We start from the raw sequence: 11,719 nt of genomic DNA, 5'->3' as shown, positions 1-11,719 counted from the left end.
TGTTGAAAACTCGAAGAGGCTCTGAATACTTTCCCAATGTTCTGCATGTTCTGCACATATATATTTCATGTTTGTATATTTTAAAGATAAATGTATTCAGATGGAATGTGCATGGATTTTACAGGCAAACATCTTGGATCTGTTCTCCCTTGATATGAATATGCATGAACACATGTTGAGAGAACATGAAGAAAATAAAATAATTTCCTTCACCCACATTTTTACCAAAAATGCAAATTCTACTTCTCTAGTGGTCTTTTGTTGTTCTCAGTGGTTCTACGCATACAAGATGTAATAAGTGACCAAGTTCCCACTGCAAAAATCCCAGTTATTCCACTCCTATTGTAATATTAATAAAGAAATTATAACTATGGTAATGATGCTGAAAACAGCCTGTACACATTGTTTTGTTTTTTTTTATTAAGCAGTGAGAATAAAGTCTTGGATGCAGTGAAGCTTGGTGCAAGGGATTATGTTTAATTACAACACAGGTCTACAGTAATGAGAGTTTTTTATACTGGGTTTCCAAAGATCAGCACATGTAGAGCTCAGGATCTCCCTCTAGTGTCCGTGTTTGGAACTAAAGTCCAAGTTGTGGAGCTGCTTCCTCTGCTGTCTGTGCACAGGTTCCAGTCCAGGTAAAAAAAAAAAAAAGACAGTCAGAGATTTTAGCTTTTCCCCTGATTTTTACTCTTCAGGGACTCTAACAAACTCTTGATCCTCTCACTGGGCGGCTCCCTCCTCCTCTTCTTGTGACTTTTGACCCCTGTGACTTGTGAAGGCTGGAGTAAGGTGGCGAGACCCCAAGGTGTGATGGTTTTCCTCTGCTGGAGCAGCCAGGCACTCTCCTGACACAACACCACGAAGCGGTCCAGCTGGGTGGCGTTGACGTTCTTGCTGACGTTGAGAGAGGTTTCGAACGGGTTCTGGATGTGCAGCGGCGCCACCTCCGGCTTGTTCAGCTCTTTTCCCTGGACAGATGGATGGGGACAGGGTTGGCAACTGGAAACACATTTGTGGGAAATAGCTGCTGTAAGGGAATGTCTTATGGGTCAGGGAGGAACAGAAAAGCCTCCGTGGTGCTCTGCATGCTCTAACCCAATGGTTCCCAAACTTCTTCCCTTGGGACTTCGTTCATGCATATACTAAAATGCCATGGACCCCCTGCTCCACCCTGTGCTGGAACCATGCTTAGTTTTTGGCTTTCAAAATAAAGTTGGTCGAGTCCTGTTCTTTGTTAAAGCCAAAGTTAAATGAACAACATACAGTCTTACTTTTTTCCTTAAAATAGGAATAATTTGTGAACATTAATCACAATGGCTTTAATGTTCAAAGGATCAGGGACCCCCTGTGTTCTTTGGGGGACTCCCTTGAGGGGTCCCAGACCCCAGGTTGGGAACCACTGCTCTAACCCACCTGAAAAAGAAGGTAAAGATGAGCTTGATGGAGAATTGCTGGATAGTAAAGCAGATTTATGGCTCCAGCACCACCAGAGAAAGCTTATGGGCATGGTTCATGCCACGGTCTGCCTGCAGGCTTCCTCAGCTGTGTTAAACCTCACTTTATTTGTACATTACATTTAATGTAAAAGACAATTCAAGGTGCTTTACATAAAACCTTAGAAGCATTACGGGCTGCAGAGGAAGCATTACAAGCCTTTATCTTGCTGGAACCTCGTTTTCTTACACCGAGTAGCACATTTCATCCTCAAAACCTTTTGTTATTTTCTAATTTTATGATTCCTGTGATGTGGTCGAGGCCTCCAGCATCAGACGCAGCATTATGGATCCTCCACCAGGATTAATTGTTGGGATGTCTTCTGTACCCTGTGAGTTTCATTTCATTGACTGTAAACAAATTATTGGTGTTCATTGCCAGAAAATTCTATTTGTGTTTGGTCTGTATGTAGAACATTTTCCCAGAAGGATTGGGATTTGTCCCGGTACTTTTTCAGCAACAGAGTCTCCCTCAGCCTTCATCCTTAAAGCCCTACTTGGTTTAGTGTGCAGCATATTGCAAGTATTTGGATGTTTAATGTGGAGATTCTTCCACAGTTCCCACCTTCAAAGACTTCTCTCATCAATATTCCTCTCCCCACCACATCCATGACATTCCCACGCTTTGCAAGATAACATTAAAACAGGGATACCGAGGTCCTTGGAGATGGTTTTATACCCTTCAGATGTCTTGTTTGCTCAGAACAGCACTTCTGATGTCCTCAGACCTCCTTTGTCTTCACCGTTGGAAGAAAGGAACAAGAAATAATGTGGCTTTTTTATAACACTGAAGTCATTCATTGGCTGAATCGCATCATGTGGCCACTGACAGTTTAACACAGGTGATCATAATTCTTAATTTGTCACAAATTAAGAAATTATTTTTCCATCCAACACAGATTTAAAGGAAGCTACTACCACAGCAGTCTTTCACTTATATATATTTATTCCTCCAGCAGTTTGCGTAATAATTGTTTTATCATTTACTGTTTTTTTTAGTATTTTCACTAGATGAATATTTTTACATCAAAAATGGTGACCAGGACTGTAAATCCACTAAACTTGAAGCATAAATAAAGTTCTTGCATGTCTGATACTGTGCTTCCAAAGTACACACTTAGGATTGTACTACTATTGTGTACAAGTGGAGCAGATGGCAGAGCCCTGAATGGTGAATAAACTTTAAGGTGGATGCTCTGCAGTTCCTTTAAAAACTAAAATAGACGCAAAGAGACAGCAAGTGTAAAACTGTGGTTCTGAACCAACTCAGCTCAGAAAGTCAGTCAGTTAAGAGTTTGGTGGATTATTTCTTTGCTGTAGCAACTCTTCTTGGTAATAAATCTTATTCTGTAGAAACGTTTTGTATTTCTCTTTTAACTGAAGCCACATTTGTAAGGAAAATGCATTTGTGGGATGAGCAGCAGAGTTGAGTAGGTAGGTTACGTCCCATGAAAAACTTGCTAAATCTTCTCTGTCATTCTAGGAACACCCCGGATAATCCTACGTACCTTTCTGATATTTATGGACATCTTGCTGAATGGAAAAGTGGCGTAGAACTCAAAGAAGTCACACAGTAGTTGCTCTGAAACAAACCAAGAGACATTAAGTTTGCTTGGGGCCCTCGGACATAAGCACAGCCCGTCGACTCCGTGTTCCCATGCTCACCTAGCGTCTCCGTGTTGCTCTGAAGCTGGATCTTACTGAAATCACTGACAAACGTGCAGTTGTTCCCGTCAATCACACACTTGTCGGCGGGACCTTGAGTGGACGACAGTGAGAACATGAGTTAAATGACTGCCTTTACACAGAAACAATGGCTGTAAACAAGCCATTAGATGGAGAAGGGATGAAGAGTGAGTGGATCCAAGCGTCTGTACGTCCTTCACCAGTTGGTTTATATTTTCAGTAATGACCTTGTGACCAGTGTCATTCACCACACAGCAGTGGGTGTGGATGTTAAACTGTTTTTTTTTTTTAATAGCTGGCTGTGTAGTTGCGCGTGTGTGTGTCTGTAGGAGGAGGATGATTGACCTTCTCAGAGTAATGGACCTATAAGAGTCCAGTAAAGAGTCTGAGCTAAACAAGCTGTGGAAGAGGGCTGGGGAAGAGGAGGTGGAGTAGATTGCTTTTGGAAGACAATCATAAAGCAGTCAAGGTGACAAAGGGTGAAGCCAGAGTTGATGTCAAATCATGGACACACATGTGCTGTAGGTTCTGTATAAAGCCTCAAGTGTGTTACATTTCCAACACATTAGTTCTTGTTAATAAGAAGGTAGGTATGAGCTTAAAAGTGTGTAAGAATTACTGACATCTAGTGGTAAAGATGGGCAAAGCAATAACTTCAAATGCCAAGTTGAGTTGTAAATGTGCGGTGGCAGACATAGGTTAAGGTCAAGTTTATTCGTATAGCATATTTGAACAACACAACAACAACAAGTGCTCTAAAAGTAAACATGTTTTCACCTGAGTAGATTCAGTGGCCTCAGGTGCAGCAATGACTGCTCCACAGGTAACTACTTCAACATTGTGTATGTGTGTGTATATATATATATATATATATATATATATATATATATATATATAGGTACATTAAGCCACCTGCTCCCATTTCTCTCACATACAGTTCATTCGGCTTTCCCAGCTGAACGCAAACCACCACACTTACTTCTACCCCCAACTACGCTGACCATGTTGGAGTGGTTTTTTTTTTTAACTTTTCAGCATCGTTTTGTCAAGAAAAAGGAAAAAAGCACCCTGTGAAACATCTAACAACCTTTTAAAAAAAAACTTAATTATTTTCTAATAAAGTGATTAACATCTGTCCTGTGCTTTGCTGCAAGAACAGAAAGGAAGACCTTCTATTCCACCTCTGAGATAAATACATAACGTGTGTCACAGCTGATATAAACACGTATGAAATACCTCAAATTACCAGCCACTGGCTTCAAACATCATCATAGATGTTTGTCACATTTCTTTCTGATATTCAGCGATAATACAGGGATTTTGAGGCTCTATTTCTGACGTAATCAGCATTTAATCCGGCCATTTTAGTCTGGTTTAAAATTGCAACATCTTTATTAAATCTAAGGAATGACCTGGAGGAAGGAGATTTGCACTTCAGTTCAAATTTTTTTTACCAGCAAAACGGTTTATAGTTTATTTTATCTGATTATTTATTGCTAATATGAAATGCACAGTAATTATAAAATGTGCCTGTAAAGTAAGAAGCAAAGCCCTCAGATATTCCCTTCCAAAATGGTTAATCCAGTCCCTCAGTTGGAAGGGCTTGTGCCCCGTAGGCCATCAGCTGTGCATGTTGGCAAGTACCTGCAAGGTCCTGGAGGTGGTCCAGTGTGGGGATTATGGCAGGACTCCTCTTCTGCAGGAAGAACAGCACCATGATGGTGAGGGAGAAGTTGGTAATCCACGCCCCAGGAATGGTGCTGGTGATGCCGTGAGCTCGAGCCCAGCAGCGCACTGTGAATACCAGGTTACGCACCCGTGGGTCTAACTCTCCATACAAGTACAGCAGCTCTGTGCTCTTCATGGCCACTCTGTGGAGAACACACAGGAAGACAACTCCCACTAACTGCTACCATCCTGTCTGCAGAACATTAACACAAAGTTGAAGAATTTTCTATTCAAGATTTTCTGACTGCCTTTAATCTAAATAACAAGATGTTCAAAGAGCCCATATCATGTTTTTCTGGCTTATCTGCAGCACTGAGACGATGCATTAAATGTCAAGTATCAACATCTTTATAGCAACCTGGCCACTATCACGTCGTGATTCCCAGATGTCCTCGAATGATCAAGTTTTCCAGGCAGTGCACCTGAGCTAAAGCTCCCACATTATCTACTGAAGCCATCTTAAAAGTTGATGTTTTTGTCAGCTGTTCATGCTTATTTAAATACAACACAAAAATCATGGGTACTCTAAAGGAAAAAGCAGCTAAGGAAATAATGGTACTTTCAGTAGAGGGTGTCTACTTCCTAAAGCCAAACTGGGAGCTGGTTCCACAAAGAGGGGTCCGATAACTGAAGGTTCTGACTCCCATTCTACTTTCAGAACCTCTGGGAACCACCAGTAAATATACAGTCTCAGAGTGAAGCTCTGATAGAACTCTGAGAACTTTAAGATCCAATGGAGATGGGTCACTAGAAGAAATTAAAATTCAACAGGGAGCCGATGAAGAGAAGATAAAACTGGAGAAACGTGATTTCCAATGATAATTTTCATTTTTGTTAAGAACTTTTTCTTAAATAAGGTGTTGCAGTAGAGAAACATTTTATATTCAGCATTTGTTTAACATTTCACCAAACAAACAGGCTAAAAAAGTCTTTTTTCTTTTGCATGCATGAAATCTGCACTGTATCTTTCACCTTCTCTAGACTGCTGTTTGCTTTTTCATTTAGTTATTATGATTTTTGCACATCTTTTCACTTATTGTGTGTCTTAATATTTCATTGTTTCCCTATTTGTATTTCTTTTTATATGTTCTAATAGATAAAGCACATCAGGTTGCTATTATGTATAAAATGCACTATTTAAATAAACTTGCTTTCCAACAGAAATGCAGGTCATAATTAGTTTCTGACTTTTAAATCTCTCACAATTTAGTCAAATACCATTAACTGACTACACTTCTAAAGAAAAAAGAACTTAATGATCAATTCATTTCATTTAATTAAAATATATTCAGTTAAATATATATATATATATATATATATATATATATATATATATATATATATATATATATAATTAAAAGTAATTACATTCATTTAAATCTCTGAAATGTCTGAAGTGGCAGAATAAAGTAGTTTAAAAGATGAAATCCTGGAAAGCTCTGAACATCAGGTTCCAGCTGATTAAAAGATTTAATCCGGATAAAAGTTATCTGGATTTGGGAATGCCATTTTTTACTCACCAGGATCATGCCATCTGTCTTATTTTATCCTGGATTTTCAAAGCAACATTGAATTGGATTACTCTGCTCCAGATACAGACTTTCCAGGATTATCAAAGCTGGATTAAAAGTGCTCTAAATGTGGCTTTAAATATTACAGCCTATATAAATAATAAGGAAGAATATTAAGGGCTCACTCTAAGATTATATTTGAGAAGACAGAAAAATCAAATACTTAAAAAATAGAGATTTTTGTTATTTTCCTTTAACCAGCCATCTGACCAATGAAAAAATCTGTTTTCACAAAATATATTTAGAGTTTTATTTTAAATCACAACTAATAATAAATTTCTAAAAGAAAGAACATAAAAATACATTAAATCTCTTCATTCGTGACGACAGCAGCTTTGTGAAGCGGTGCTTTTAGAGGCAGATCTCAGGTCTGCTTTGGTTTGCTGTAACTTAGCGAGTGATTTCTTCCTCTGCTAGAGAAATCTGCATTTCTGCTCTTTCAGTTTCTCGTGTAAGAAGCAACTTGTAGGCATCATCATGTCTGGCTGGTAAAGAAGTCTATGAGCATCTTTTCTGAGGTCCTGTTACCCTGACAACTAGCCCTCCCCGCAAGGATTCTTCCTCTATCTAAACTGTTTTTTTAATGGCTAAACAAACCAATTGCAAATTAAAACTGAATGTGTGCATGAACACCGCTTGATACGTTATATTATTTGACCAGTTTTAAGTTAGTTTTATTACATTTTGCTCCTGGAGTCTACAATGACTCCACCCTTCTCCTGGGATAGAATTATTCCATCATTTTTGGATCACATGTGTCCCAGTCATACCTAAAAACGTTTGATTCTGATAAAAACCAAAGTTGGATCACATGATCTAATTGGATTACAGAATCCCTAGAACCACCAGCAGAGAGCAGCAGCTGGTAACAGCGACTGAATGACGTGGAGTTACTTCAATTTCCTGTTACACACAAGTGGTTTATCACCCATGCTGACTCCCTATTAAGCCCTTATTCTCAGCTGAACCATCTCTAGTGAATGCCCAACTCTAAACCCTGACTCTAAAACTGAGTCTTAACCCTCAAAAATCCCTTATGCCTTCAGGACAAAACTGAGAACCCAGCGTTTGCAGGAAGTCCCCATAACTTAGTGTCCAGTCAGGTTTTTGTTTCTTATCATGAGATAAACCGATGTGTGCTTCTCAGGAAGGAAACCGCTGTGCTTCAAAGAGCTCGGAGCGAGATATGAGAAGAGTTCCCCACACACACACCCACCCACACAGGGTGGTTCCACTTCATTTCCTTAGAAACTGCAAAGTGGTTTTCAGTTGATCTGGAAAAGAAGACGTGACAAACGAAGCAAACAAGCCCCCACCTTCGGCCATCCTGTTCGGTTTCACTGTGGCGAGTAACTTCTGCAGCAACTTCCTGAGAATCTGGTTTCAGTTTGGGGCTTTTGATACGCAAATGCGGCCAAAATTGTACTTAGAAGAGTTTTCTGGGGCGAGAGGCTTATGACCAAATTAAAACTGACATTTCAGGACGTGACCCTTTGACTGTATGAAACTGCTTGACCTATTTATTTGAAAACACTGCTTAACCTGGACCAGGTTGGTATCTTAACATGTGGTGTGCATGAAGCGTGTACCTGTTATTAGCCGTGAGGTCACACTGAAAACCAGACGGCTGGTGGGCAAAACGGAGCAGTGGGCACCGGGCATTGAGAATCTTCTGCACACCAACACACCCAGGCCCGAAATGGTCCACACTCTCCCCGATGACAGACAGGATGCTCTGGGTAACGGCCCGCTCTGAGTTGGCCCGCTTCATCTGGTACTCTAAGAACAGACCTGATTTAGGCTGCACACACACAAATACACACAGTTGAGATGTCTAATCATTCTGATTGTTATCTAATGCAAAAACATTCATATGTTTTAGCATTTCCAAATATTTATAACATGTATGGACTAAAATGCTCCCATTATTTGTTTGTTTGATCAGCAACACCAAAAATGATTACTACCTTTACATTCCAGCCACTGATGCTGTCCAGGTCCAAGAACATGTCCAGATCACAGCCAAGTTTTCCAAAGCCGTTTACCGATGAGCCGAATGGTTTGATGGAGCATTCTGGAAAATAAGCAGCAGCAACGTCTTTGAGCAGGGAGCAGACGAGGAAACGCAGCCTGCTGTTCTCCTCTGTAAGCTGATGGATCTCTGTCAGGGAGATTATCTGCCTGTCTACCTGGGAGGAAAGGAAGAGACAACCCATTGTCAACAAATCCTTTAAATCCCATCTAAAATGAAATACGGTGTCATTTCGGATGTTATGACCCAAATGCTTACACTCTCCTCTCTGGACAGCCTCTGGATGAGCTCGTTAATGGGAATGGTGGTTTGTGGCTGGCACTTAAGTCCTGACTGTTGGTTTGATGAGTCCACCAAGCTGAGGTTTCTGAGTGACAGTAGTCTGGATTTAAAAGGCAGCATGGCTTCATGGCTGCCGCTGGGGATGGCAGCTGTGTCAAGTACAGAGGAAACACATTCCCGGCTGGCAAACTCCACAACTGCATACGTGCCCTGGAGAGAAACACAAAAAACTTCATCAGTGGTTTAATGTAATCCTACCACGGCTGTAAATACTTGTTAAAAAGTTAAATAACTTACATAGGTTTCATAAAAGAAGTGCTTTTTAATGTCTCCGTGCTTTGATAAAAACTTGAGGAACTTTTTCTCATTGGTCCTTGACTGGCAGCTGATGAGGACAGACCTCTCGGCCTGTTCTTGTCTCTCCACCAGGAAAGTGTTCAAAGACTTGCGTTCATCCTTTTCATCTACTGATGGGGCAGCAGACAAGGAAGACACACATGCAAAATACAAGAAGTTTGCATTCACTCATCACTGACATGAATGTTGGATATTATTTGGTGGTGCTGTCATTCATTTAGTCAAATAAACTATATAATTGGTTAGTGGAAAACATGGAATTGGATTTCAGACTGGAGTTCAGTTAAAATACACTGGCACATATTCCACGGTTTAGCTCAAAAATTTAGTAATGTCATCCCAAAGGATTAAGGTATAGTGTGTAAAATTGACTGACATCTAGTGGTTGAGATGGACACAGAAATAACTGGCTAAAATTTTTCTTGACATAAACGTGTTTTCATGTGTGAGTGGATCCAGTGGCTTCAGGTGCAGCGATGACTGGTACAGGTAACTACTTCAACATTGTGACCATGTGTACTGTCTTCAAACGATGCTCTAGCTCCTGTCAAACAAAGACTGTACTGCAGTTTTAAAGCTTCATACATAGTTGTTCGTCCTTTCAAAGCCACCGTAGTGAAAACAGTGGCACAAACATGGCAGCTCCCATGTTTGTGGACTCATGGCAAGAAAATACAAACGGCACATTATAAGAAAATAAAAATATAACAGTTGTAATTAGTAAATACACTGAGTGGCTGTAGCTCAAGAGGAAGAGCAGTCGTCCACCAACAGTAAAGTCGGTTGATCTTTTTCTGGCTTTCCCTGACTATTTGCCAAAGTGTCCTTGGACAAGACAGTGAACCCCACACTGCCTCCCGATGTGCATCAGGATATGAATGTGTGTGTGATTGGGTGAATGTGACATGCAGTGCTAAGCAGAGGTCCCCAACCCTGGTCCTCAAGGCCCAATATCCTGCAGGTCTTAGATGTTTCCCTGCTGCAACACACCTGATTCAAATTAAATGGCTCTCTGGCAAGCTCTGCACAAGTCTGATATTAAGGCATTAATTTAAATCAGGTGTGTTGCAGTAGGGAGACATCTAAGACCTGCAGGATAGCGGGCCTTGAGGACCAGGTGCTATATAATTACAGTCCATTGACCATTTAAAGTGATTGGATACCAATACAAACACAGATATAGCTGCACAGTGGTGTGTTGGATAGCACCGCAACCTTTTTGTGTGGAGGTTGCATGTTCTCCCTGTGTGTGCATGGGTTTTCTCTCCAGGTACGAGGTAAGACATGCATGTTGGGTTAACTGATGACTTTTGGATTCTCCTTTAGGTTTAGAATGAGTGGCTGTTTGTCTCTATGTGTTGACCCTTTGATGGACAGGTGACCCGTCCAGGATGTGCCCTGCCTCTGCCTGCTAATTGCTGGGATAGACTACAGCTTCCCCACGACCCAGAATTGGAATACACGGTATAGAAAATGGATAGATGAGGAAACCTGTTTTTAAATGATATGTTAACATTTTCTGTCAGCGACCTTTGATTGTTACACACTGTACCTTTAACCCTTCTTTAACATTTTCATGGTCAGTTTTTAAATTTATGTTCGTTGTCTTTCAGTACATTTACCAGATGCTTACAAGGCGGTAAAAAAAATCCATTTGTTCATTTAACCAAAACAATCATTTCAGAGGTTAAACACACGTTAGTTTGGCTTCTCAAATGCGGGCAATCACTCCCAAAAAACATGGTATGGAGTCTTCTGTTGATTAATTAAATCTGGAGCAAAACTGGCTTTCATTATTTCATCTGTTTTGTGTCAGCTTTAGAAATGACTGTTTACTTTCAGATTTGTTCCCAGAGACTTTACTAAACTGGTAAAAATGAGCATGTGTTGTTCCTTTTGGTTAGAATCAGTTTGATAACTGAACTTAGGTGTATCTAAAACTGAAGATGCATAAATATATATGACAGCTCTCAGACATAATACTTGGAGCAAAAACATTATTATCACTTAATATGATATACCTGGTGGCTGGAGACCTCATTTCAACATCGCCTTGTTGACTAGAAAGCGGTATGAATTAAGTTTAGCTTGTTGGCTAACTTGTCATAAACATGTCATACTGACCAGTTTGGCCTCTCCCACCTGCTTCTACCGGCGCGCGGGCAGCGTCCGTTACAAACCCTCTGGGAAGAAATGTGTTAACTTTCTGTAGGTAATTCACAAGGTTGCTTCTTTCCCTCACACGCAATCTGAACATGTTATAGGAGGACGCCATTGCTTGTATAAAATCAAGCGACAACGCGCGTGCGCAAAGATGCGTCTACGGAAAGCGAGATGACCAAACAGTACAAACGGTCGCAAAACAAAAACAAAAAAATAAAAAATTTTTTGGTTTGATTCATATTGGTGTTAGCAATTATATAGTTAACTCTCATTTGGATAAAAGTTGTTTTTTACCAAATGTATTTATTGTGTTGTTCTGTTGCGTTTTACATAAACGAAAACTATTTTCCAGCCAGGAAAAAAATCCTACTTTCTATATCAGAAAGTAAAGAGGAAACCGAAAC

General features: G+C 40.2%; 1 protein-coding gene across 5 annotated transcripts; it reads right to left on the bottom strand.

The window, feature by feature from the left end:
• Window positions 1–398: 398 nt before the first annotated feature.
• On the bottom strand, window positions 399–11,440 carry LOC121629301 (mitochondrial poly(A) polymerase). 5 transcript variants are annotated; one of them, XM_041968964.1, is made up of 9 exons: window positions 11,295–11,440; window positions 9,093–9,262; window positions 8,772–9,005; window positions 8,449–8,670; window positions 8,071–8,282; window positions 4,827–5,053; window positions 3,162–3,254; window positions 3,005–3,078; window positions 399–971 (listed from the first exon to the last, which is right to left on the bottom strand). In XM_041968964.1, the coding sequence occupies exons 1-9, from the start codon at window positions 11,425–11,427 to the stop codon at window positions 669–671; spliced, it is 1,668 nt and encodes a 555-aa protein (XP_041824898.1). In that variant the 5' UTR covers window positions 11,428–11,440; the 3' UTR covers window positions 399–668. The 5 variants fall into 5 exon arrangements, with proteins under 5 accessions (XP_041824898.1, XP_041824896.1, XP_041824897.1 ...); XM_041968962.1 differs by having other exon boundaries at window positions 400–971; window positions 11,277–11,440; XM_041968963.1 differs by having other exon boundaries at window positions 400–971; window positions 9,093–9,259; window positions 11,277–11,440.
• Between the last annotated feature and the right edge of the window lie 279 nt (window positions 11,441–11,719).

The sequence above is a fragment of the Melanotaenia boesemani genome, chromosome 18, assembly GCF_017639745.1.
Source record: "Melanotaenia boesemani isolate fMelBoe1 chromosome 18, fMelBoe1.pri, whole genome shotgun sequence".
In the NCBI taxonomy this organism is placed as follows: Eukaryota; Metazoa; Chordata; class Actinopteri; order Atheriniformes; family Melanotaeniidae; genus Melanotaenia; species Melanotaenia boesemani.
This window is presented reverse-complemented; position numbering and strand designations above follow the sequence as displayed.

What these genes read in the sequence shown, in the direction of transcription:
- LOC121629301 (XM_041968962.1), bottom strand. Translation starts at nt 11,427, where the DNA reads ATGGCGTCCTCCTATAACATGTTCAGATTGCGTGTGAGGGAAAGAAGC. An exon ending in GACCTCACGGCTAATAACAG is followed by an intron (nt 5,054 to 8,070) that starts GTACACGCTTCA and finishes TGTTCTCCACAG; the next exon opens with AGTGGCCATGAAGAGCACAG. An exon ending in GAGCAACACGGAGACGCTAG is followed by an intron (nt 3,079 to 3,161) that starts GTGAGCATGGGA and finishes GGTTTGTTTCAG; the next exon opens with AGCAACTACTGTGTGACTTC.